At 40.5% G+C, this 24496-nt stretch overlaps 1 protein-coding gene and 1 long non-coding RNA gene across 4 annotated transcripts in view; both read left to right on the forward strand.

Annotated features, from left to right (window-relative positions):
* The window catches only part of LOC141773441 (neurotrypsin), a 67705-nt gene that overhangs the window by 1798 nt on the left and 41411 nt on the right, over positions 1 to 24496 (forward strand). For all 3 annotated transcript variants that reach the window (XR_012595111.1, XR_012595110.1, XM_074645281.1), the window contains exons 2-4: positions 7721 to 7760; positions 18257 to 18499; positions 23768 to 23906. Coding sequence is in view for 1 of the 3 variants with exons in the window: in XM_074645281.1 (XP_074501382.1) it covers positions 7721 to 7760; positions 18257 to 18499; positions 23768 to 23906 (422 nt within the window). In the remaining 2 variants the exon portion in view is untranslated. The remainder of the gene's footprint in view (positions 1 to 7720; positions 7761 to 18256; positions 18500 to 23767; positions 23907 to 24496) is intronic.
* On the forward strand, positions 4689 to 5713 carry LOC141773468 (uncharacterized). Its single transcript, XR_012595118.1, has 2 exons — positions 4689 to 5282; positions 5354 to 5713. It is a non-coding gene; the product is annotated as an uncharacterized LOC141773468 (long non-coding RNA).

The raw sequence follows: 24496 nt of genomic DNA on the forward strand, positions 1-24496 counted from the left end.
GACACGGGAGGCTGTTGTAACTTGACATTACATAGTCCGATCTGCCCCGAATTTCACAAGCTGGATAACAGTCCAGGCCTGAAGACATATATGTGCCATTATGAGTGATTGTCATAGCGCCTCCTACAGGAAACAGGAAGTTGTTGTAAATGTACTATACATTGTCCAATCAGCCCCAAACTTGACATGTTTTATAAGAGTCTTTAGCGCCACACGCTCCACGCAGAAAATACCCTCTAACTGTTGCGTGCAGTGTCCCACTTTCATGGAAATGCACGGCAGCGGGTACACCCGACATGCGCAAAGGGGCGAGGGCCCGTTCAACGCTGCTTGCAGCTTTAATTATAGTTCATTATTATATGATAACTCACTCATACAGTAGCACCCCCCCCCCCCCCCCCCCCCACCCTCCTGAAGAACAGTAGACAATAGAAGAAATTGAAGAAAAGTAAATCAGTAAGAGAATGTAAAGTGACTGCGGTCACTGGGAATCCAACACAGAACATACACGGTATAAGTAGATGACCTATAGCTCATGAGCAGGATACGTATATCATAGGTGTGTTGTGTGTGTAAAGACACTACATTGATACATCCATTTCAGAAGGTGTTTTTCAGAAACTACAGGTCTGTGTGTATTCTGAGGGCCTGACTGTAAGCTTGAAGGTGTTTGAGGGTGTTCCCATGTATACTGGGTGATCATTGTTATATCGTCCCACACTGGTGGAAGACGGTGGCAGGTTCTGTAATTCCTGCACTTGTCACCCAGTATACATTTAAACTGCTTCAAATTCAAACAATGTACAGTTCTACAATTTCATTTAGCAGACGCTTTTGTCCAAAGCGACGTTCATCTGAGAGTTTGTAAGATGAGAGTCAGTACTTTCAGCTCATAGTCATTGTTTCAGTTCAGATCCAAAGTGCTGGAGACTTAACAGAATCTGTCTGTTCATTCTTTCATTGGTGGTTGGTCTACTCTGTTTGCTTCATATTATCAGCAGGTCAAAGTCTACACTTCTTTCTGATTCATATCACATCATTGCAGATAAGTGTGAAAGTGAAACACTACAGTTTCACAGCCTAACTACCAACTACTCCCAATTCAAATTAGAAAAGTGCACACTGTAGAGTGAATACAATGAATGCAAACATTTGCAAATCACAAGCGTATCAGACGTGTTTTTCACTCGCACGTCTCACACAACATACACTATCATTTTCAGTCATGCAGCTGTCTGCAGATCACTGTGTAACACTTCTGTTTAACGCTTCCTCTGTACACAAACTGTTTAGTTCCATTAGCTGTTAGCTGTGTCGCTAGGTCAGGGGCAGCTGTGGCTCAGAGGTAGAGCGGGTCACCCACCAATCGGAAGGTCCACATGTTGAAGTGTCCTTGAGCAAGATACTGAACCCCAGACTGCTCCTGAAGGCTGAACCATCAAGGTGTGAATGAGTATTTAGATTAGATCCTGATGGGCAGGTTGGCTCCTTGCATGGCAGCCTCTGTCATCAGTGTATGAATGTGTGTGTAAATAGGTGAATGCTGACATGTAGTGTAAATAGCGTTGAGTGGTCGGAGGACTAGAAAGGTATAACCATATAAATGCAAGTCCATTTACCTTTTAACTGTGGTGGCAGTTTCTGTTAAAACAAGACACAAACCAACGTAACAACTTGTCTTTCAGTGAATTTAATAAAAAGGCATACATTAATAACTAGGGCTGCACGGTGGTGCAGTGGTTAGCACTGGCGCCTCACAGCTAGAGGGTTGCAGGTTCGAATCCGGCTTGGGACCTTTCTGTGTGGAGTTTGCATGTTCTCCCCGTGTTAGCGTGGGTTTTCTCCGGGTACTCCGGTTTCCTCCCACAGTCCAAAGACATGCAGGTTAGGTTAATTGTGGACTCTAAATTGCCCGTAGGTGTGAGTGTGAGCGTGAATGGTTGTCTGTCTATGTGTCAGCCCTGCGATGGACTGGCGACCTGTCCAGGGTGTACCCTGCCTTCGCCCAATGTCGGCTGGGATCGGCTCCAGCCCCCCCGCGACCCCTAACGGGATAAGCGGTTGCAGATGGATGGATGGATGGACATTAATAACTAAAACATCTGCAGATGGACTGCAGATGGACTCACGAGCACAGCCACCTGTTGTGGACTGTGGCAAGTGAGCCCCGAATACAAAGAGTAGTCAGTATTTATACATTTAAAGCATAACATGAAGATAAGTGCAAAGAAGAAAAGAAGAGAAGGATAGAAAGTGTATCAATGCGTCAGCACACAGCAGACAACAGAGCATCACAAGACATAACAAGTATTTAAGCAATCTGTTGTTTGCAGTTACAGAGAACTAAAATGTCAGGTCACTGTCCTATGGTGACGAAGTTGAACATGTGAGGCCCTGAGATTATCTAAAGGTACAGTGTTAAACTGCAGATATGAAAATTGCCATTACATTCCTCCCTTTGAGCATTCTATGCTCACTTAATTAATTAACATATCTGATTACTACTAGCACCGTTGTAATACACAAAATCAAAGTTTGAAGATACTATGTGATTTTGATTTAAGTATATGAGAAAGAAGGAATTAAACTCAGACAATATCATCATAAAATGGTGGCGTCCACCCTGGAGGTGGAAAAAGGTCAGGAATGCCTTTCTCCAGCTGTGGTGTATGTACATATTGTCCAACAGTAGATTTGATCAAAGAGGCAATCATAGCTTTAGCACAAGGAAAATGCATAATCAATTTAACAAGTCTGATGTACTCTGTAACACATATAAGATAATGAAAGAGAAAAAAAAAACTAATATAATATAGGCATAGGAATGAAAATAAAAATGAAAAATAAAAAAGATAAAAAGATGGCCATGTATTTTCTCCAGGTTTGGTCAGTTTGTCGGAGAAGTTGTGCAACAGGTCTCTGTCGTCCCCCATGCTCCTGCATTAGTATTATGTCATGTACCCACCCCGGTCGTCAAAAGTCTGTGTCAATGGTCTGGTGCAGTCCAATGTTGGAGGAGATTTAGAGCTAGCTTCAAATCAACAAAAGCTTTTTCTTCTAGGTGTCCAGACAATCTTATATTATTGTGTAAGGGCAAAATTTGTCAGTTTCCCACAGCAGAGAATCAGAGACCCTGTGAAAATCAACTTTGGGGTCCGCTGTTTACTCCCAACCTGTAGCATCATTACACCTTTTAGTCTAAGGTCCCAATTCTTGCCACCTTTCATCCTTCGATTTGACCAGTGAGACGTTGGGATCAGAGTGTGGTATCTGAAATAGAGACTGAAAAAGTGTGTCAGGCAGAGTCACTGAAACAGCCAGTCAAGCTTGAGTTTGTCTATATCAAGGCCTTCTGTGTACCATTTGTTTTCAAACTCACTGTCTACTCCAAAAAGAGATAAGCGAGGTGCATTGCAAGTCATGTTTTCTCATAATATCTTTGTGTGGCTGTGGAGAGAGCTGTAGCTTGGTTTATGAGAGTTTCATTAACAGAGTTAAGTGCAGTGTTTGGGATTTTCCATTGGTAGGCATATAACAGGTCCTCTTTACTATATTTGAAAAAAGATGTTGTTTGCTAATTCTGGTTACAACTATGCCCTGTGGTGTAGATATCAAAACTATCCCCAGTAAAACAATAAAATCTCTCCCCATCAGGTTAATCGGACAGTGTTTTGATAACAGAAAAGAGTGTTTGAAATCCCCCTCAATGTTATCCCAGCATGGTAGTGGAACTGTGTATCTTTTTACCACAGATGATGTCTTTTTTGGCATCTGTTTATACTTAGCATATAGTTCAATAGCTTTCTCTTTACCAGTTTCCTGTACAGATTCAAGATATTCAATTGCTTGTGAAATCATGAGTTGTGTGCCTGTGTTCTTACGTGTCTGATGTGCAGATAGGTCACTGTTTCCCGTCTCCGTGTCAAAGCTAGATGAATCCTTCACTGTCCTCGACCCCTCCGCTAGTCAATCAGCCTGTGTGTCCTGGTTCTCAGGGCAATTCCTTGCCCAGTATCCCATCTTTCCACATCTGAAGCAGGCGTTGGATCTCCCCCTGCCTCCATCCCTTCTGCCATGGCGCGATTCTCAACAGTCTCAAGGTTTCCGCATTCCCAAGTGATGTAATTACATCACTTGGGAATGCGGAAACCTTGAGATCAGTGAGATGATAAAACGCAATTGCGTTTTATCATCTCACTGATCTCTGGTCTCATTGATGAAGCGGTCCCGAAGATGAGCTTCCCAGGGACCGACCTCATTGTTTCCCCTCACGGCAGCTGGTCGTAGGAGGCCACTGTGTGTTGTGAACCTCTGTGAGTCTGATAAGGTACGCAGACAGTCTCATAGTCTCTCTGCTTGCACAGTGAGATTTTGCCAATGTCCATTCTCACTGGGAAAGCAGTCTTTACACTGTTGCAAAGTCCAGTTATGGTGTGCGAGGGGCAGTGTATGGTAACGCCTTGGTTGCTGAGCTTGTTTTGCCCTCTTCCTCCGTCATGGCTCCTTCCACTGGTGGAGGTAGAGGTGGCGATGGAGGTGGAGATGGAGCGCTGGGCAGCACTGCCTGGGCCGGCTGTTGTCGTTGCGGGGTCGAGTCCAGATCAGGATCTAGTTTGAGACACTGAGACATGGATTTTAGTAGTGCTGTCCCTGATTTTTTGTTTTCTCTCCCTGATGGTTGCTGTTTTTTAAAGCTTGGAGCTGTCTTATGCTAAAACTGCCAGTGCTTAGAAATCCACACTCGTTAACCCACACGTCAAGCTGGTCAAATACCTTTTACTGTTTACTGTATTTGGTGGTCATATCTTTGATGTTAGGCGACATTAATTGAGGTGGATTATCACAATCCTTTGAGTTTACTATGATTTGCACCTATTTTAAAATATAGTTTTCAAGATCTCTTCAATATCAATGTACTTTTTAGTTAAAGGCCATGGACTAAGGAAGGGAAATAATTTTTTATCAAGATTTTTGCTTAGAGATTTCTACAGGTGGTTGTACCTTTATATACTTTAACTCCTACAGGTGGTTATGCTTTAACTCCAGTAAGGTCTTACTTCTAGTTACTCTTTCCCCCCCTCTTTTTTCTTTTTCTTCCAGTGGGTGATCAGTCCACTGGATCAAAAGAAAAAAGATAGCAATAATATTATTATTATTATTATTATTATTATTATTATTTATTATTATTTTTTTTTACACTATGTGTGATTACAGTGTATTTTATTCACTGAGTTCCCAGAACTCTTTCTACAATATTATTATTATTATTATTATTACACTATGTGTGATTACAGTGTATTGATGTTATCCCTCTGAGTTCCCAGAACTCCTTGTGTATTTACACTTATACAAGAAAAAACAGTGTATTGATGTTATCCCTCTGAGTTCCCTGAACTCCTTGGTACCGTATTGTGCTAGCCCTGGATTCTACAGCGGTTTCCAAAACCTGCCCTGTTGACACGTCTGTCACAACCACCCTCGAGGTGGGAGAATCACTTTCTCTTCATTCCCCCAACAGCGCTTTATCCCCCTGTACAGATACTGTATCCCCCTGTACAGACGCCGTATGAATGAAATCTTTTAATGTATGCCTTTTTATTAATGAATTCTTACTTACCAGAAAGACAGAGTTGTTTATTTTTTTCTTTGCCACCTGGTTCTTTGGATCACAGCGGTGAGCGAGACTTGGTCCTCCTTGGCGTCAGGCCCCCACTTCAACACCCTTTTTATGGGGAGGTTGAGGTTAGAGTCCCGGACTCCAGAAGTGCACGGTCTTTACCCTCGCACAGAGTTCCAGCGGTCCCGCTCACACGAATGATCCTGCCGACAACGCCAAATTGTGGTGGCAGTTTCTGTTAAAACAAGACACAAACCAACGTAACAACTTGTCTTTCAGTGAATTTAATAAAAAGGCATACATTAATAACTAAAACATCTGCAGATGGACTGCAGATGGACTCACGAGCACAGCCACCTGTTGTGGACTGTGGCAAAATTGCCATTACACTCTTCTTCTACAGACATGAGAAAATGTGCTCGGTTGTAGTCGGCGTTCCGTTGTAGTCGGCGCTCCGTTGTAGCCAGCGCTCCGTTGTAGCCAGCGCTCCGTTGTATTTGGTTAATTTGCTTAGCGGTACTTATGCATTCATACATACAAACATACACAAGAGGAACAATTCCTAATTGGTAGCGGAAACAAGAGTTCAAACTGAATCAGTTGTTGATCACTAGCGGCCCCTACTGGCTGGTTAAGAGGAGTGAGGAGTCAGCAGTCAATGGCGGTATAAAACAGTCAATAAAATATGCGCTCCCACTTTACTTATCTGCCATTCTGTTGAAGTTGACTTTATGACAGCTCCTGTACGTCATACTGTGTGTGATATTACATACTTTTGTGTATTCATTGAATCTGAAACACATATTCATGTCCACACTTTGGACCTGTCTGTGATCACCTTATTAAAATGCATTATATTGACTTGTATGTTTGTATGTCGAGTCCTAGTCCATCCAAGTTTTAATTTGATCAAGATACTGAAAATAAAATCTTTCTGGATTTATGTTTAAGGAAAACTGTCCAAATATTTGCTAAATTTCAATGATGCAAAAGGTTACAGATGAGTTCATTTCATTGCAACTTGAACACTATAATTGTCTTAATCTTGCCTTGTTCAGACCTGAAGACTCAATCACAACACCGTCTATGTCCTTCTGAATGATGCGGTCACTCACTGGAAAACCAAACATATTACAGCAAAGTCAGAGCAGGAACTACAAATACACAGTAATACCAATGAGCCTCGACAGAACTCCACACTACTGCTGCGGTAAGCATCAATAAAAGGAATAGTCCACCGGAAACATGTAACACTGAACGATGAATAAGATCAGAATGTTACAATTAACTGTGATAAAGTGAAAACACACTGTGAAAGGGTTAAAGTTGTAAGACGTAAACACGGACAACTCCCAGACCAGACAACGCCGTGGTAGCAACCTGTCAATCACAAGGCATCCCCTGCTTTATGGTCTATCTGACTCTCAACGGAACCATAATTTACTAAATGAACATCATGCTGTATTGAAGAAGACTTGAAACTAGCGATTGAGACCATAAACTCATGTTTACAATGTTTACTGAGGTAATAAATCAAGAGAGAAGTAGGCTCATTTTCTCAGAGACTTCTATACAACCCCCTGCCGGCTGGTAGAGAGGATGCAGGTTTAAGGCTCTTCAGCATTGATTTCACTTCTCAGAACCGGAGGTTGCCGTTCTGTATGTACCAAACATATTTTTGCAAAAATTGGCCTACATATAGATAAATATAAACTCCATCTCCATATGTGTTTTGTCTTTGTCACATGTGCAGGCATAGACAGTTAAAGTTTGGAAACAAGAGTTCAGGACAGGGGACTCAGCATTGTGAATGACACACAGCATGAGTTATTCAGTGGTGACAAAGTCCTAATTCACTGCTAACCCAAACTGGCTCAGAACTATAACTGAGGAAACACTGGCACAGTCAGTTCTATAACAACATTTTCCTCATAGCTCCAGGGTCTTCAGTACCTTCGATGAAAGTTGGGTCTGTGACATGAGAACAGTGTAAAAGTCTTGCACATAATAAGTACCATGTGTGTGTGAACTCCTCTGCATTCTGTACGTGAATCATGACTTCAGACTCTACATTTGTTCCATGATGTTGTATTTCATCCTCAGGTCACAGAAGGTGGACACTTGAATATTGTGCAGAATGCAGGTAAGGCTCATCTTAAAGTCTTCATTTATGTGTGGTGTCATTACTAGTGTGAGTAGGCAGAGGCGCCTTAATACTACATGAGGCCCTCCCCTCCCTTCACAATATGGCCAACTTCAACTCAGTGGACAGAATGTCCTCCTGATCAGTAAACGGAATATGAACGTCATCATCATGAGACAATACATCAACAATAAGTCCATTCAAAGCTGTTATTATAGCCCAGTAAGGAGGAGTGTCCTCACTCTTTTCTATTACAGACCCACAAACATCACAGCTAGACCACCGCTGGTGATGGAGGTTTCTCACCTAGAACTATGTCATTTACCATCATTATTAATACTATAGATAACCATCATTATTAATACTATAGATAACCATCATTATTAATACTATAGATAACCATCATTATTAATTAGTACTATGTCATTTACCATCATTATTAATACTATAGATAACCATCATTATTAATACTATAGATAACCATCATTATTAATTAGTACTATGTCATTTACCATCATTATTAATACTATAGATAACCATCATTATTGATACTATAGATAACCATCATTATTAATACTATAGATAACCATCATTATTAATACTATAGATAACCATCATTATTGATACTATAGATAACCATCATTATTAATTAGTACTATGTCATTTACCATCATTATTAATACTATAGATAACCATCATTATTAATACTATAGATAACCATCATTATTAATTAGTACTATGTCATTTACCATCATTATTAATACTATAGATAACCATCATTATTGATACTATAGATAACCATTATTATTGATACTATAGATAACCATCATTATTAATACTATAGATAACCATCATTATTAATACTATAGATAACATCATTATTAATACTATAGATAACCATCATTATTGATACTATAGATAACCATTATTAATTAGTACTATGTCATTTACCATCATTATTAATACTATAGATAACCATCATTATTGATACTATAGATAACCATCATTATTAATACTATAGATAACCATCATTATTAATACTATAGATAACCATCATTATTGATACTATAGATAACCATCATTATTAATTAGTACTATGTCATTTACCATCATTATTAATACTATAGATAACCATCATTATTAATACTATAGATAACCATCATTATTAATTAGTACTATGTCATTTACCATCATTATTAATACTATAGATAACCATCATTATTGATACTATAGATAACCATCATTATTAATACTATAGATAACCATCATTATTAATACTATAGATAACCATCATTATTGATACTATATATAACCATCATTATTAATTAGTACTATGTCATTTACCATCATTATTAATACTATAGATAACCATCATTATTGATACTATAGATAACCATCATTATTAATACTATAGATAACCATCATTATTGATACTATAGATAACCATTATTATTGATACTATAGATAACCATCATTATTAATACTATAGATAACCATCATTATTAATACTATAGATAACATCATTATTAATACTATAGATAACCATCATTATTGATACTATAGATAACCATTATTATTAATTAGTACTATGTCATTTACCATCATTATTAATACTATAGATAACCATCATTATTAATACTATAGATAACCATCATTATTAATTAGTACTATGTCATTTACCATCATTATTAATACTATAGATAACCATCATTATTAATACTATAGATAACCATCATTATTAATACTATAGATAACCATCATTATTAATACTATAGATAACCATCATTATTGATACTATATATAACCATCATTATTAATTAGTACTATGTCATTTACCATCATTATTAATACTATAGATAACCATCATTATTGATACTATAGATAACCATCATTATTAATACTATAGATAACCATCATTATTGATACTATAGATAACCATTATTATTGATACTATAGATAACCATCATTATTAATACTATAGATAACATCATTATTAATACTATAGATAACCATCATTATTGATACTATAGATAACCATTATTATTAATTAGTACTATGTCATTTACCATCATTATTAATACTATAGATAACCATCATTATTAATACTATAGATAACCATCATTATTAATTAGTACTATGTCATTTACCATCATTATTAATACTATAGATAACCATCATTATTAATACTATAGATAACCATCATTATTAATTAGTACTATGTCATTTACCATCATTATTAATACTATAGATAACCATCATTATTGATACTATAGATAACCATCATTATTAATACTATAGATAACCATCATTATTAATACTGTAGATAACCATCATTATTGATACTATATATAACCATCATTATTAATTAGTACTATGTCATTTACCATCATTATTAATACTATAGATAACCATCATTATTAATACTATAGATAACCATCATTATTAATTAGTACTATGTCATTTACCATCATTATTAATACTATAGATAACCATCATTATTGATACTATAGATAACCATCATTATTAATACTATAGATAACCATCATTATTAATACTATAGATAACCATCATTATTAATACTATAGATAACATCATTATTAATACTATAGATAACCATCATTATTGATACTATAGATAACCATTATTATTAATTAGTACTATGTCATTTACCATCATTATTAATACTATAGATAACCATCATTATTAATACTATAGATAACCATCATTATTAATTAGTACTATGTCATTTACCATCATTATTAATACTATAGATAACCATCATTATTAATACTATAGATAACCATCATTATTAATTAGTACTATGTCATTTACCATCATTATTAATACTATAGATAACCATCATTATTGATACTATAGATAACCATCATTATTAATACTATAGATAACCATCATTATTAATACTGTAGATAACCATCATTATTGATACTATATATAACCATCATTATTAATTAGTACTATGTCATTTACCATCATTATTAATACTATAGATAACCATCATTATTAATACTATAGATAACCATCATTATTAATTAGTACTATGTCATTTACCATCATTATTAATACTATAGATAACCATCATTATTAATACTATAGATAACCATCATTATTAATTAGTACTATGTCATTTACCATCATTATTAATACTATAGATAACCATCATTATTGATACTATAGATAACCATCATTATTGATACTATAGATAACCATCATTATTGATACTATAGATAACCATCATTATTAATACTATAGATAACCATCATTATTAATACTATAGATAACGTCCAGACGGCTTAAAAACAAAACGTGCTCTAATTCTGATGAGTGGATTTAGAGAGGAAGATAGGAAGATGATGGTGGGACTGACTGACATGTTTCTAAAGACCAATCATTTAGTTTCATGGATTTACTTGATATTACATATTTCATGTTCTCTAATTACTAATTACCTTTCAGCCATTATCAAAGCATTTCATTTTCATGCCTCCGCAACGGCGTCCGTCCGTCCGTCTGTACGTCTTTACGTCGGTCCGTCTTTACGTCTGTACGTTGGTCCGTCTGTACGTCTTTACGTCGGTCCGTCTTTACGTCTGTACGTTGGTCCGTCTGCACGTCCGTCCGTCTGTACGTTGGTCCATCTGTACGTTGGTCCGTCTGTACGTCTGTACGTCTGTACGTCTGTACGTCTGTACGTCGGTACGTCTGTACATTGGTCCGTCTGTCCGTCCGTCTGTCCGTTGGTCCGTCTGTACGTCAGTCCGTCTGTACGTTGTTCCGTCTGTACGTCTGTCCGTCCGTCTGTACGTTGGTCCGTCTGTACGTCAGTCCGTCTGTACGTTGTTCCGTCTGTACGTCTGTCCGTCCGTCTGTACGTTGGTCCGTCTGTACGTCAGTCCGTCTGTACGTTGTTCCGTCTGTACGTCTGTCCGTCCGTCTGTACGTTGGTCCATCTGTACGTTGGTCCGTCTGTTCGTCAGTCCGTCTGTACATTGTTCTGTCTGTACGTCTGTATGTCCATCTGTACGTCCGTCCGTTTGTACGTCCGTCTGTACATTGGTCCGTCTGTCCGTCCGTCTATACATTGGTCCGTCTGTACATCCGTCTGTCCGTCCGTACGTACGTCTGTCCGTCCCTCCGTCCGTCTAAACGTCGGCCCGTCTGTACGTCCTTCTCTACGTCGGTCTGTCTGCACGTCGGTCCGTCTGCATGTCCGTCTGCACGTCCGTCCGTCCGTCCGTCTGTACGTCTGCACGTCGGTCCGTCTGCACGTCCGTCTGCACGTCCGTCTGTACGTCTGCACGTCGGTCCGTCTGCACGTCGGTCCGTCTGCACGTCGGTTCGTCTGCACGTCCGTCCATCCGTCTGCTTGTCCATATATATATATATATATATATATATATATATATATATATATATAGGTTTGTAGAGTGAGCACAAGCGCGAGCCCGATGCAGACTTTTGTTGACTTAACGGCCACAGGTGTCGCTCTTATTTCTGATTCTTACAAATAGTCCCTTTAAATGTAAATCACTTTGAGTGTCTCTGTACTGAGATGTGCTCTATAGATGGAGCTGTCTGCCAAAAAGAAATGTTTTTCCCAGGCTGGTGTGGAAGAACTTGACTAGCCTGCACAGAACCCAATGTCAGCGGGCTACATGTATTTATATTTCAGTTTTGTGATTAATTGAGGTCAGCTTGTAGAGATTTGCTTTCCCTTTGACATGAAGCGTTTTTCTACCTGTTAGTATGAAACAATAATAGCATCCACAGTGTTAGTATGAAACAATGATAGCATCCACAGTGTTAGTATGAAACAATGATAGCATCCACAGTGTTAGTATGAAACAATAATAGCATCCACAGTGTTAGTATGAAACAATGATAGCATCCACAGTGTTAGTATGAAACAATAATAACATCCACAGTGTTAGTATGAAACAATAATAGCATCCACAGTGTTAGTATGAAACAATGATAGCATCCACAGTGTTAGTATGAAACAATAATAACATCCACAGTGTTAGTATGAAACAATGATAGCATCCACAGTGTTAGTATGAAACAATGATAGCATCCACAGTGTTAGTATGAAACAATGATAGCATCCACAGTGTTAGTATGAAACAATGATAGCATCCACAGTGTTAGTATGAAACAATGATAGCATCCACAGTGACCGACTGCTGTGAAATATTTATTTATTTATTTAATGCACATATATAAAACTGCACAAAATCCAGTCAATGAAAAAAACAACAAGAAATGTGTCAGGAGAGGTCAAGAAGCCACAGCAAAGGACACAGAGCAAAGCAAAGGATTTGCTTATACAAAGGACCTCCCCCCAACCCCAGGAGAGAAAAATAATAACAAAAAAGGAAGAAAGATCTAAACTAACATAATTTTAAAAATATAACAAAAGTTACACAACAACAAGAAGTACACAAAATGTGCAGAAAAACCTAACCAAACAGTGGAAAACAATCAAATAAAAAAAATGAAATACATACAAAAAACAGTACAGAAGAAAATATATATATAAATATATCTAAACATATCAAAAGATAATTAGACATCATTAATTAAATGTGATGATAATTTCCTTTTAAAATGTTCCAAGGATAACGAGCTCTTGATAAAATGTATTTTGGTGTTCCATATTTGTACACCACGATATCTGGATATGAAATATTGTTATGAATATGAAAGCAAAAGGTGAGGGTGAATCATTTGTATGTACTGCACATGCATTGTGACTAAACTGTTAATGTAATAGACACAGGTTGAGAGGTTTACATGATGATGCATGTGTTCTCAACCTCTGTTCAGGTCGAACTGTCTCTGCTCTTATCCTGCCCCCCCCCCCCCCTCCCCACCAGTCATGCCATAATTCCTAACATCTTTACCCGAAGCAGACAGTCTAACCTAGTTTATACTAACAGTATAGCCTTTATGCTCCTCCTGTCCTCCCTGTCTCTCCCCTCCAGTCACGGCATGTCTGTATACAATAAACCAGTCTGGTTTAACAGTTAACCACAGTTAAAGCAGTGGAGTTCCATAGAGTACCTGATTTTCATGCTTCATGACTTATGGCTAACAGGTACAAAGCTTCTCAGACTTCATGCCTGTCAGATGAGTCGACTGTTGAGTATTTTATGCCCTGCAGCTGTGTTACAATCTACAAGAATCTACATGTGCCAATGATGAGTGACTGACTGTGTGTGTGTGTGTGTGTGTGTGTGTGTGTGTGTGTGTGTGTGTGTGTGTGTGTGTGTGTGTGTGTGTGTGTGTGCGTGCGTGTGCGTGTGCGTGTGTGTGTGCGTGCGTGCGTACGTGTGTGAACTAGCGTCTGCCCAGGAAGCAGTTTTATAGATCAGTTTCACAGTTGGCAGTGCTTCTGGTAGCTATTAAGTGTCTTCTCTGCATTTCAGCGTTGTCTTGTTAATCCACCATCTGCCCACCAGATGAATGTGTAATGTTTGACATGTACTCCAGCCTCATACAACTGTTTTTTACCAATCATCATCATCATGTAAGCTCTTGGTTTAGGTATGAGACTGTCCAGAATGATCAACCCTGTTCAAAATGTGTCTCCAGTGTGTAAAACCAACCTCTGACCAACCACATGCATCCGCCAGCGAAACAGAGAGGCAGTAGTGAAAGATGCACTCAAATCCTTTAAGTTTACTGAATTAAAAGTAACAATAGCACAATTTAAAAGTACTCTGTTACAAGTAAAAGTATTGCATTCAAATGTTTACTTAAAGGAACAGCGTGTAGCATTTCTATTAGTAGAAATGGAATATAATAATATTCATAACTATGTTTTATTTAGTGTATAAATACCTGAAACTAAGAATGGTTGTGTTTCCATTAGCTTAGAATGAGCCGTTCATATCTCCATAGGGAGCGGGGTTGCGGTCGAATAGTCTTTTTCTCTTAGGAAGGCTCCTAACGTAAAGTATCTCAGTAGCAGCCGTGATAAGAGCTGTTCGAATTCACCACATGCTGAGGATAAGAGCTTCAATGCGTCCTTTATTATCTCCTTTAGCAGAGGATACACTGGACCATCCTTTACCAAAGGAAAAGAGAGAATAACATCCCACAATTCCTTGCGGCCGTAGCATTTAAAGTGACGCACCATTCGGCCGTTCATGATAACAAACCATATGCTTATCTTGCATATTATTTTCATACGCTCATATACTTATTGGGATTCATGTTTAATATGAGTGGACAGTGTCAACCATTTGGTTTCACTTTATTTATAATGAATTATTTATTTTGAACATGTAACAAATACCTCAGTAAAACACAAAACAAGAATAATTAATAAAATGAACAGTAAACAATCAATTAACAAATAATCAACATAAATAAATATTACATGTCCGAAGAGAAGTTGGAAGAAGTATATGATCCTACACCTTCTCCATAACTCCAACAGTTAACTCAATATTTATCATATATTCCTTGTTTATTGGTAATGAAGTGATATTTATCACTGGTTGTCCTCGTTAGGTCAGATGATCCTTTATTATCTGTTGATGTAAAGTGTTCCAGCAGCAGAAGGACCTGTGGTATCTCTCTTTAACACACCGCGGGTGAAGCAGCCTGTCACTGAAAGACCATTTTAAGAACGCACGGAGGGAGCAGCGCCTTTTGTAGTCCATCTTCAGAACATTGTAGTTTCACCACGGCAGACTGACGTCACTAACATCCGCCGCCGTCGCATCATAATCACGGTGAGTCTAGTGAAAGAGCAGTCGGATTCTCTGAACACCACGGTTGTCTTTTCCTAAGTCCTCCTGAACTCTCCTTCTCATCTTTCCTTGACCTCATGACGTTTTCCATCGAGGTCAAGTAAAAGCGGTTAGGAAAAGACGTTAGGACGTAATTGTTTGACTTTTCTAACGCAACCCAGGTCCTCTTCCCAGAGTCCTCCGTGTTGCTCCTCCATGTTCTACAGTAGCCCAGAACCGACAAACCAAACATAGAGAGCCTGTCGCATTTTTACGTCACCTGAAGGCCACCGTAGTTCTCCTTGTGAAACTGCGGTAACGTGAGCCACAGAATGACAAACCGTGGTACCACCAGCCGCCGTCTGAAGTAGTGTTATTATGGTATGGATGACCCAAACGGTGTTACCACGGTTTTACACTCGGTGGCTCACGTTATTGCAGTCTTGAGGGAGGAGTGAGTGGAGGGGTACTGAGTTGGTTGCAATCTGCAACCACACCACTGGATGGTAAAAGTACATATAAGTACACCACAATGTCCAAAAATACTCATTGTGCAGAATGACCCCATTCAGAATATTTTATTATTGTATATTATTACATTACTATTGATGATTGATGTATTAACACAGTTGGGTAGTTTAACATATTGCATGAACTGCTCATACAGTATGTTTTCTGTGTTGTTGCAGCCCTTTGGGAAGGAGAAAACGCGTCCAACATAAACATGATTATTGTTACAAACATAGAAAGTAAGGGCGCTCCGATCAGAATGGATCGGCCAATCATCGATCACCGATACCGATCATGGGATCTATTTGAAGATGTTTCTCCGCGCCGGTCAACGAGCGAATCTGCTCCTCTGCTCTTTGTATGTAAATGTGTGTCAGTGTGTTTGAAGCTTTGTTCATGTTTCTCTTCATTCTTCACTAATCAGTGTTTCCCCTATATTCATTCTGCAGCCTCGGCACACACACACACACACACACACACACACACACACACACACACACACACACACACACACACACACACACAGAGTGACGTGTGTGATCCAACAGAGCGTTGTTATGTCCAAAAGACACATTTTAGATAGATTTCCTAAATTCCCAACATGTTTATAACTAATGAAATGTTCAGCTTCAATCCATAATTGTTGGCGTTTAGTCTTTCAAAAATATTTTTACTGTGAAAAACTGTTTGCTCTCCCGCTTGCCGGTGCACACAAAGGGAGGAACGCAGAATCAGAAAAGGTTTATTTATATAATTTATATTATCTTTTAGGCCTATATTGTTTTATAGATTATCAGTATATTTCCTTGCCAGATTCGCCCGCAGAACAAATAGATCAGACAGATCTGAAACTACTGCAGATGGAGAGCTGACCACGGAACTCCACCTTGTGTGTTTGTGTGTGTGTGTATGTCCATCTGTGTCGCTCTCAGAGCTAATTAAAGAGCAGGCGAATGAGTATTGACAACATTTCAATTCAGAATCGATGCATCATCTGATCAGCTTTATAGAGACCACCGATCAAACTATTTGGAACGAATATCAGCCGATAACCATCGGTGACCGATTGATCGGAGCACATTTAATAGAAAACAGGACTTTCATTTTACACTGGTTAGGTGTGATGATGTTAGTCCCCATAGGAGACATTTCATTGACCTCACTGTATAAAATGACCTGTGGGGACCTCTACGATAATCACAGCCTCATGAAACTTTACAGCCACAAACTAGAGACCTAGAGCATTCAGAAGATGGATGGATCAGACTAGAGACCTAGAGCATTCAGAGGATGGATGGATCAGACTAGAGACCTAGAGCATTCAGAGGATGGATGGATCAGACTAGAGACCTAGATCATTCAGAGGATGGATGGATCAAACTAGAGACCTAGAGCATTCAGAGGGTGGATGGATCAAACTAGAGACCTAGAGCTTTCAGAGGATGGATGGATCAGACTAGAGACCTAGATCATTCAGAGGATGGATGGATCAAACTAGAGACCTAGAGCATTCAGAGGGTGGATGGATCAAACTAGAGACCTAGAGCTTTCAGAGGATGGATGGATCAGACTAGAGACCTAGAGCATTCAGAGGATGGATGGATCAGACTAGAGACCTAGAGCATTCAGAGGATGGATGGATCAGACTAGAGACCTAGTCCATGTGGTATTTTGGAGGGATTATTGATCATTTTTATCAGTTCTCCAGTGGTAAAAAAATGGTTAAATTTAGCACCAAATCTGTGAAACAGATGGTATCAACACAAACTGCAACAACTAATGAGACATAAGTGAGCATGGGGATGATTATCATATACTTCTATCATAATGTTGTTAACCCTGATACACTTTTACAATTAATTTTAAATAATTAATTAATTCATGTGTATTTCTGATTTATGACTAGAAGAACTTGACCCTCAGTGCTGAGCTGCATCTCAAATTAATCTTCAGGTTCTCAGCTTTCAGATGATGTACACCACTTCTATGTCACATCTACTGTTGACCTGCTATCTCCCCCTTAACACCCCCTGTAACCCCCTAAAGACCCCCTGGACCTCCCTAAAGACCCTCTATACCCCCCTAAAGACCTTCTGTACCCCTCTTAAGAAGGCTAGAACGGGTCTATTGTGGGTCTCAGAGGGTTAAAGCTTAAAGTTTTTTCTTCTTCATGTTATGTGATTTAATTAAAGACTGTATGACTGACTAAATGATGATCTGTGTCTGCAGCTCCCCTCACCTGTTCCGAAGGCTTAACAGAACTGGGCTACTATAACGGCTCAGTTTCACACACAGACTCAGGCTCCCCCTGTCTGAAGTGGACAGACTTCCCAGACTACATGCGACAGTACCCGGGCCGAGGCCTGGGGGACCACAGCTTCTGCCGAAACCCAGACCGAGAGGCCAACCCCTGGTGCTTCATCAGGCAGAGCTCCGGTGCTTTCGGCTGGGCCTACTGTGACTGCCATCAGGGTGAGCTGAGGGAATTTCATCATTTCAGGGGCAAGGCCACTTGGCCTTTGCTTTTGCCAGATTTTTGAGGGCACAAAGGCCAAATACCAGGGCAGCAAGGCCATCAAATGAAATAATGATTTTAGGACGACGGAAATAAATAAATAATTTAACTTGAGGGTTAAGGATGATTTTATTTTTAATGCATAATTTCACTTTTAGTGAAATAAATGAATTTGAAAAATAAGTTTATTTTATTAAAAAATAAGGTTCACAAATATATTTCTGATGCTTGTCGTTGCGTTGATATTTCTCATCTTAAATAAATGTCATAGAAATCTACAAATATATGTATTTAAAAGTATTTGCAGTTTTCATCAAAAACATACAGAAGCCCTGAAAAGCAAGCGAGAATTTCGTTTCACTTCGTTGCAACAGTAATATATATATATACTGGAAATACAAAGTTTGGAAACTTGTGTTTGGTGGATTATTTCTCTGTTTGTTCCAATGCTAATGGTCATTGTATTTTACATCGTTGGAAAGCCTGTTTATTTACCTTCGCAATGATGTCCCACTTGTAAGGATCATGCATTTGTGGGATGAGCAGCACAGCTGATTATGTAGGTAGCGCCCAAGAAAAATTTGCCAAAATGCTCTGCCAATGGTAAACAGTGTATTCTCCTGTTGGTGTTGACTCTTGTTTTGAGTTGTTTGGTGGATTGGATGATTGAACTCTCTATCAGTAACAAGGAACAAACAAGACATATTGGCTATTTTACACTTTATTCATTTAATACACCATCAGGAGCCTCAGTAGCGGTGGAAGATCCATACGCAGCCACAACAGCCTGGCACCTCCTCCTCATGCTGGTCACCAACCGGGTCACACGTTGCTGTGGGATGGCGTTCCATTCCTCAACCAGGATTCGTTGCAGGTCAGCCAACGAGGTTGTGTTGGTCACTCTAACACGTACAGCACGCCCAAGCTGATCCCACATGTTGAATTGGGTTGAGGTGTGGACTCTTGGCAGGCCGTTCCATTCTCTCTACTCCCACATTGTGGACGTAGTCTGTGATAACCCTGGCTCTGTGGGGGCGAGCGTTGTCATCTTGGAGGATGAAGTTAGGTGCCAGATTGTGGAGATATGGGATCGCCACTGGCTGCAGAATCTCATCCCGATATCTCACTGCATTGAGATGGCCTTCAATGATGACAAGCCTTGTTTTGCCAGTGAGGAAGATGCCGCCCCACACCATGACACAGCCCCCACCAAAAGCTGTTACTCCATCGGTGCTACAATCAGCATAGCGTTCTCCACGTCGTCTCCATACTTTGACCCTGCCGTCCAACTTTCGCAGACAGAACCTGGACTCATCACTGAACATGACATTCCCCCACATGTTCAGGTTCCATTGTCTGTGTTGTCGACACCAGCGCAAACGGGCCTGACGGTGAAGGGTAGTCATTGCAGGCTTCCTGGTAGCCTTATGAGAATACACTGTTTAGAGCATTTTGGCAAATTTTTCTTGGGCGCTACCCACATAATCAGCTGTGCTGCTCATCCCACAAATGCATGATCCTTAAAAGTTGGACATCATTGCGAAGGTAAATAAACAGGCTTTCCAACTATGTAAAATATAATGCCAATTAGCATTGTAACAACAGAGAAATAATCGACCAAACACAAGTTTCCAAACTTTGTTTTTCCAGTTTATATATATATAAACTCTGAAAAGTTTGGAAATTTGGGTTTGGTGGATTATTTTTCTTTTGTTACAATGCTAATTGGCATTGTATTTCACATGGTTGGGAAGCCTGTTTATTTACCTTCACAATGATGTCCAACTTGTAATGATCATGCATTTGTGGGATGAGCAGCACAGCTGATTATGTGGGGTAGCGCCCAAGAAAAATTTGCCAAAATTCTCTGCCAATGCCAAACAGAGTATTCTCCTGTTGGAATTGACTCTTGTTTTGAGTTGTTTGGTGGATTGGATGATTGATCTCTCTATCAGTAACAAGGAACAAACAAGACATATTGGCAATTTTACACTTTATTCATTTAATACACCGTCAGGAGCCTAAGTAGCGGTGGAAGATCCATACAGAGCCACAACAGCCTGGCACCTCCTCCTCATGCTGGTCACCAACCTGGTCACGCGTTGCTGTGGGATGGCGTTCCATTCCTCAACCAGGGTGCAATTTGGTTTACCGGAACACCAGCTTCAACTTGCTCTATTGCGCGGGCCTTATCCAGATTAGACAAACTTGGCATGCCGATGCTTGGAGCAGACACCAAATGATCACTTTAGTAGGGTGCAGCACCCAGAAGGCCCCATGCACATCAGGCACCTGATTGGAAGCACCTGGAGCTTAAAACAAGAGTCATTACCAACAGGAAAACACACTGTTTAGCATTGGCAGAGAATTTTGGCAAATTTTACTTGGGCGCTCCCCACATAATCAGCTGTGCTGCTCATCCCACAAATGCATGATCCTTACAAGTTGGACATCATTGTGAAGGTAAATAAACAGGCTTTCCAACCATGTAAAATACAATGCCAATTAGCATTGTAACAACAGAGAAATAATCCACCAAACACAAGTTTCCAAACTTTTTTTTCCGAGTTTATATATATATGTTCATCTCGAGTCCAGTGTGACTCAAGAGTGCATCACACCCAATGGTGTCTGCCCCAAGGTCTCTGGTTACCATGCAGTTTAGAGACAATTAAGATATCCCAAAAACATTATCTATTTACTGTCCCAGAATTAATGCCACCCATAGCAATTAAAATATCAAGCATGTGTGCTTTATTATACCACTTCACCCATCATTTGAGCATAAACCATAAACCATAGTCCATTACTTGATCCATCTTTGAAGTCTTTTCACTTCATTCATAACAAGAGTGTGTATGATGACTTTGAAAACACTGTAGTTGGTTGGTGCTTCACAATCTTAACACCCCATGACTTAACACAGGGATGTTTTCAGTATACAAGAGTTGTTGATGTTGCTCAACCCAATTCTCGTGGTCAAATCATTTGTCATATCAAGGGGCTGGAAGAGACACAGGCTTAAGTAGCGAAACATGGAACGTCGGGTGGACTTTCAGAGATGAAAGCAACTTTAATTTGACAGCAGTGGGATTAATGATTTTGTCAACTTCAAAAGGTCCAATGTATCTGGGAGCCAATTTATGGGACTCCACCTGAAGGGGCAAGTCACGGGAGGAAGGCCATACCTTTTGACCGGGTTGGTAAGAGGGTGCAGGGGTTTGATGGCGATCAGCAAGGCGTTGGTTCCAGGCAGCTGAACGGAGAAGGGCAGACCGGACCTCTCTCCAAATCCGACGACACCTTCGGATGTTGGCCTGGACCGATGGCACCGCCACAGCCTCCTTCTGGACTGAGAAGAGGGGAGGTTGATAGCCCAGAGAGGCCATGAAGGGTGACATACCTGTGGCGGCACTGGCGAGTGAGTTATGGGCATACTCAACTCAGGGTAACTGTTTACTCCAGGAGGACAGGTGGTGAGCGGTGACACAACGCAAGGTTGCCCCGAGATCTTGGTTTGCCCGCTCCGTCTGCCCATTCGTTTGAGGGTGGTACCCAGAGGAGAGACTAGCTGTGGCACCCAGAACCCAGCAAAAGGCCTTCCAGACCTGGGAGGAGAATTGTGGGCTCCGGTCAGACATGATGTCCTGGGGGATGCCATGACGCCAAAACACATGGAGGACCAGGAGGTCCGCAGTCTCTATGGCTGAAGGTCATTTAGGGAGAGGGACAAAATGCACAGCCTTGGAAAAACGGTATACCACGGAGACCAGCTGAGGGTTGATGAGAGGCCTTGCTTGCAGGCACAGACGGAGCAGGCGGACACAAAGGCACGGGTATCACGTGTCATGGATGGCCACCCGTACCGCCGTTTGATGAAGGCGCGGGTGCGGTGGACGCTAGGGCGGCAGGCGAGCTTAGATGAATGGCCCCATTGTAGGACTGACTGAATCAGGCACAAAACAGACAGTTAGGAGGGCCATTACCTGGGTCTGGATGAGAGCACTGTGCGTCCTGGATGCAGATCTCAATCTCCCGTGTAACTGCGGCCACCACACAGGAAGGATGTAGAATGGATTCTGGCTGTGAGCAGGATTTCTGTGGGACAGACTGGCGGGAGAGGGCATCAGGTTTGGTGTTGCGTGAGCTAGGACGGTAGGTGATGGTGAAGTTAAACCTTCCCAGGAACAAACCCCACGGGGCCTGGCGGGAATTTAGCCGTTTAGCATAGCAGAGGTAAGAGAGGTTTTTGTGGTCAGTCCAAACTACAAATGGCTGCTCAGCCTCTTCCAGTCAGTGCCTCCATTCCTCAACTGCCAGAACCAATGCCAACAGCTCACGGTTTTCCACATCATAGTTGCGCTCCGCCGGAGAAAGGTGCAGAGAGAAGAAGGCACAGGGGTGCAGCTTGTGATCCTTAGGAGACCGCTGATAGAGGACAGCCCCCACACCAAAGTCAGAGGCATCCACCTCCACCACAAACTGCAAAGAGGGATCAGGGTGAGTTCAAACTAGTGAATAACTGTTTCAGAGTGGCAAATGCTAAGTCAACCTCTGGCGTCCAAGTAAAGGGGATGGCTGGGGAGGTGAGTTGTGTGAGGGGGGCCGCCACTCTACTGTAGTTTCAAATGAACCGTCTGTAGCAGTTGGCAAATCCTAAGAATCGCTGCAACTGTTTCCGTAAAGTGGGTTTGGGCCACTCAGCCACTGCCTGAACCTTTGCTGGGTCTGTCTTCACCTGCCCCTGCTCAATGATGAAGCCCAGAAAAGTCACAGAAGTCACATAGAATTCACACTTTTCAGCTTTTACAAATAGTTTGTTTTCCAGAAGACGACGGAGCACTAACCTCACATGTTGAACGTGTTCTTCCATGTTCCGGGAGAAGATGAGTATGTCATCTAGGTAAACAAAAATGAAGTGGTTCAGCATGTCGCGGAGGGATGTCATTGACCATGGCCTAGAAAACTGCAGAGGCGTTGGTGAGGCCAAAGGGCATAACTTGAGACTCAAAATGGCCCATGGTTCAGGCAGCACGACTGCAGCGCCATCCAGCGGCTATTGTCAAAAAAGTAGCAGACTTTTGCCTCTTTGCTTCTAGACTCTTTGATGACAGGTTGGGCCAAACCAATGATCAATGCACTCATTATTAAAGGTACCAAACTAACAAAGCACTCCTATTGTTTTTCCATGTATTGTAACAGGTTTACTTGTGTGTCATTTACAGGTGCAGCCAGATTGGTGGGGGGGTCATCAGGCAACAGCGGGCGTCTGGAGGTCTATCTGAATGGCCAGTGGGGAGCAGTATGTGAAACGCACTGGACAGACCGTGATGCCAGTGTCATATGCAAACAGCTTGGACTGGGGTGAGTCTCACAGAGCCAGACATGTTTCTAATGACAGTAGAGAGCTGCAGGAATGAGTCCTAAAACCAGGGAATGAGTCAGCATGATGTCACTTCCTGTTCCCTTGTCTGGAAGTCAATGGGTTTTTTAGTTAGATGCCTGAAATCAGGTCTGTGGTTAACACAAGCTGAAGAGATTTTAATGTTTTGACAAAACAAACATTTACAAAAATGTAGAGCATTTATGATGATGTCATTCTTTATATAGCCTGCCTAGTGTTATATCTCTGCCTTACTCCTGAATTAAGCAGGGATATTCGAATTGAATCCAATAACAGGGACCACACGTCTGCTGCTTAGCGTGTTCTCTTTATTTACCTTTCTTCTTCTCGTCTACCCATAATGCATTTCAACATTCTAACAGTGGCCTGTTAACCCTAGACATGACATCCCCCCTTTCCTTGGAATTAAACTCTTAGTTACAGAAAACAAAATCTAGGATTATATTAAGATCAATTTAGCTGCCACATCTTAAATCATATTTCAACAATATCCATTTTGCACTGTTCTGAAATTATCCCTTATAAAACATATTGTCCTTTTAAAGAAATC

Source organism: Sebastes fasciatus, chromosome 9 (assembly GCF_043250625.1).
Source record: "Sebastes fasciatus isolate fSebFas1 chromosome 9, fSebFas1.pri, whole genome shotgun sequence".
Taxonomy (NCBI): Eukaryota; Metazoa; Chordata; class Actinopteri; order Perciformes; family Sebastidae; genus Sebastes; species Sebastes fasciatus.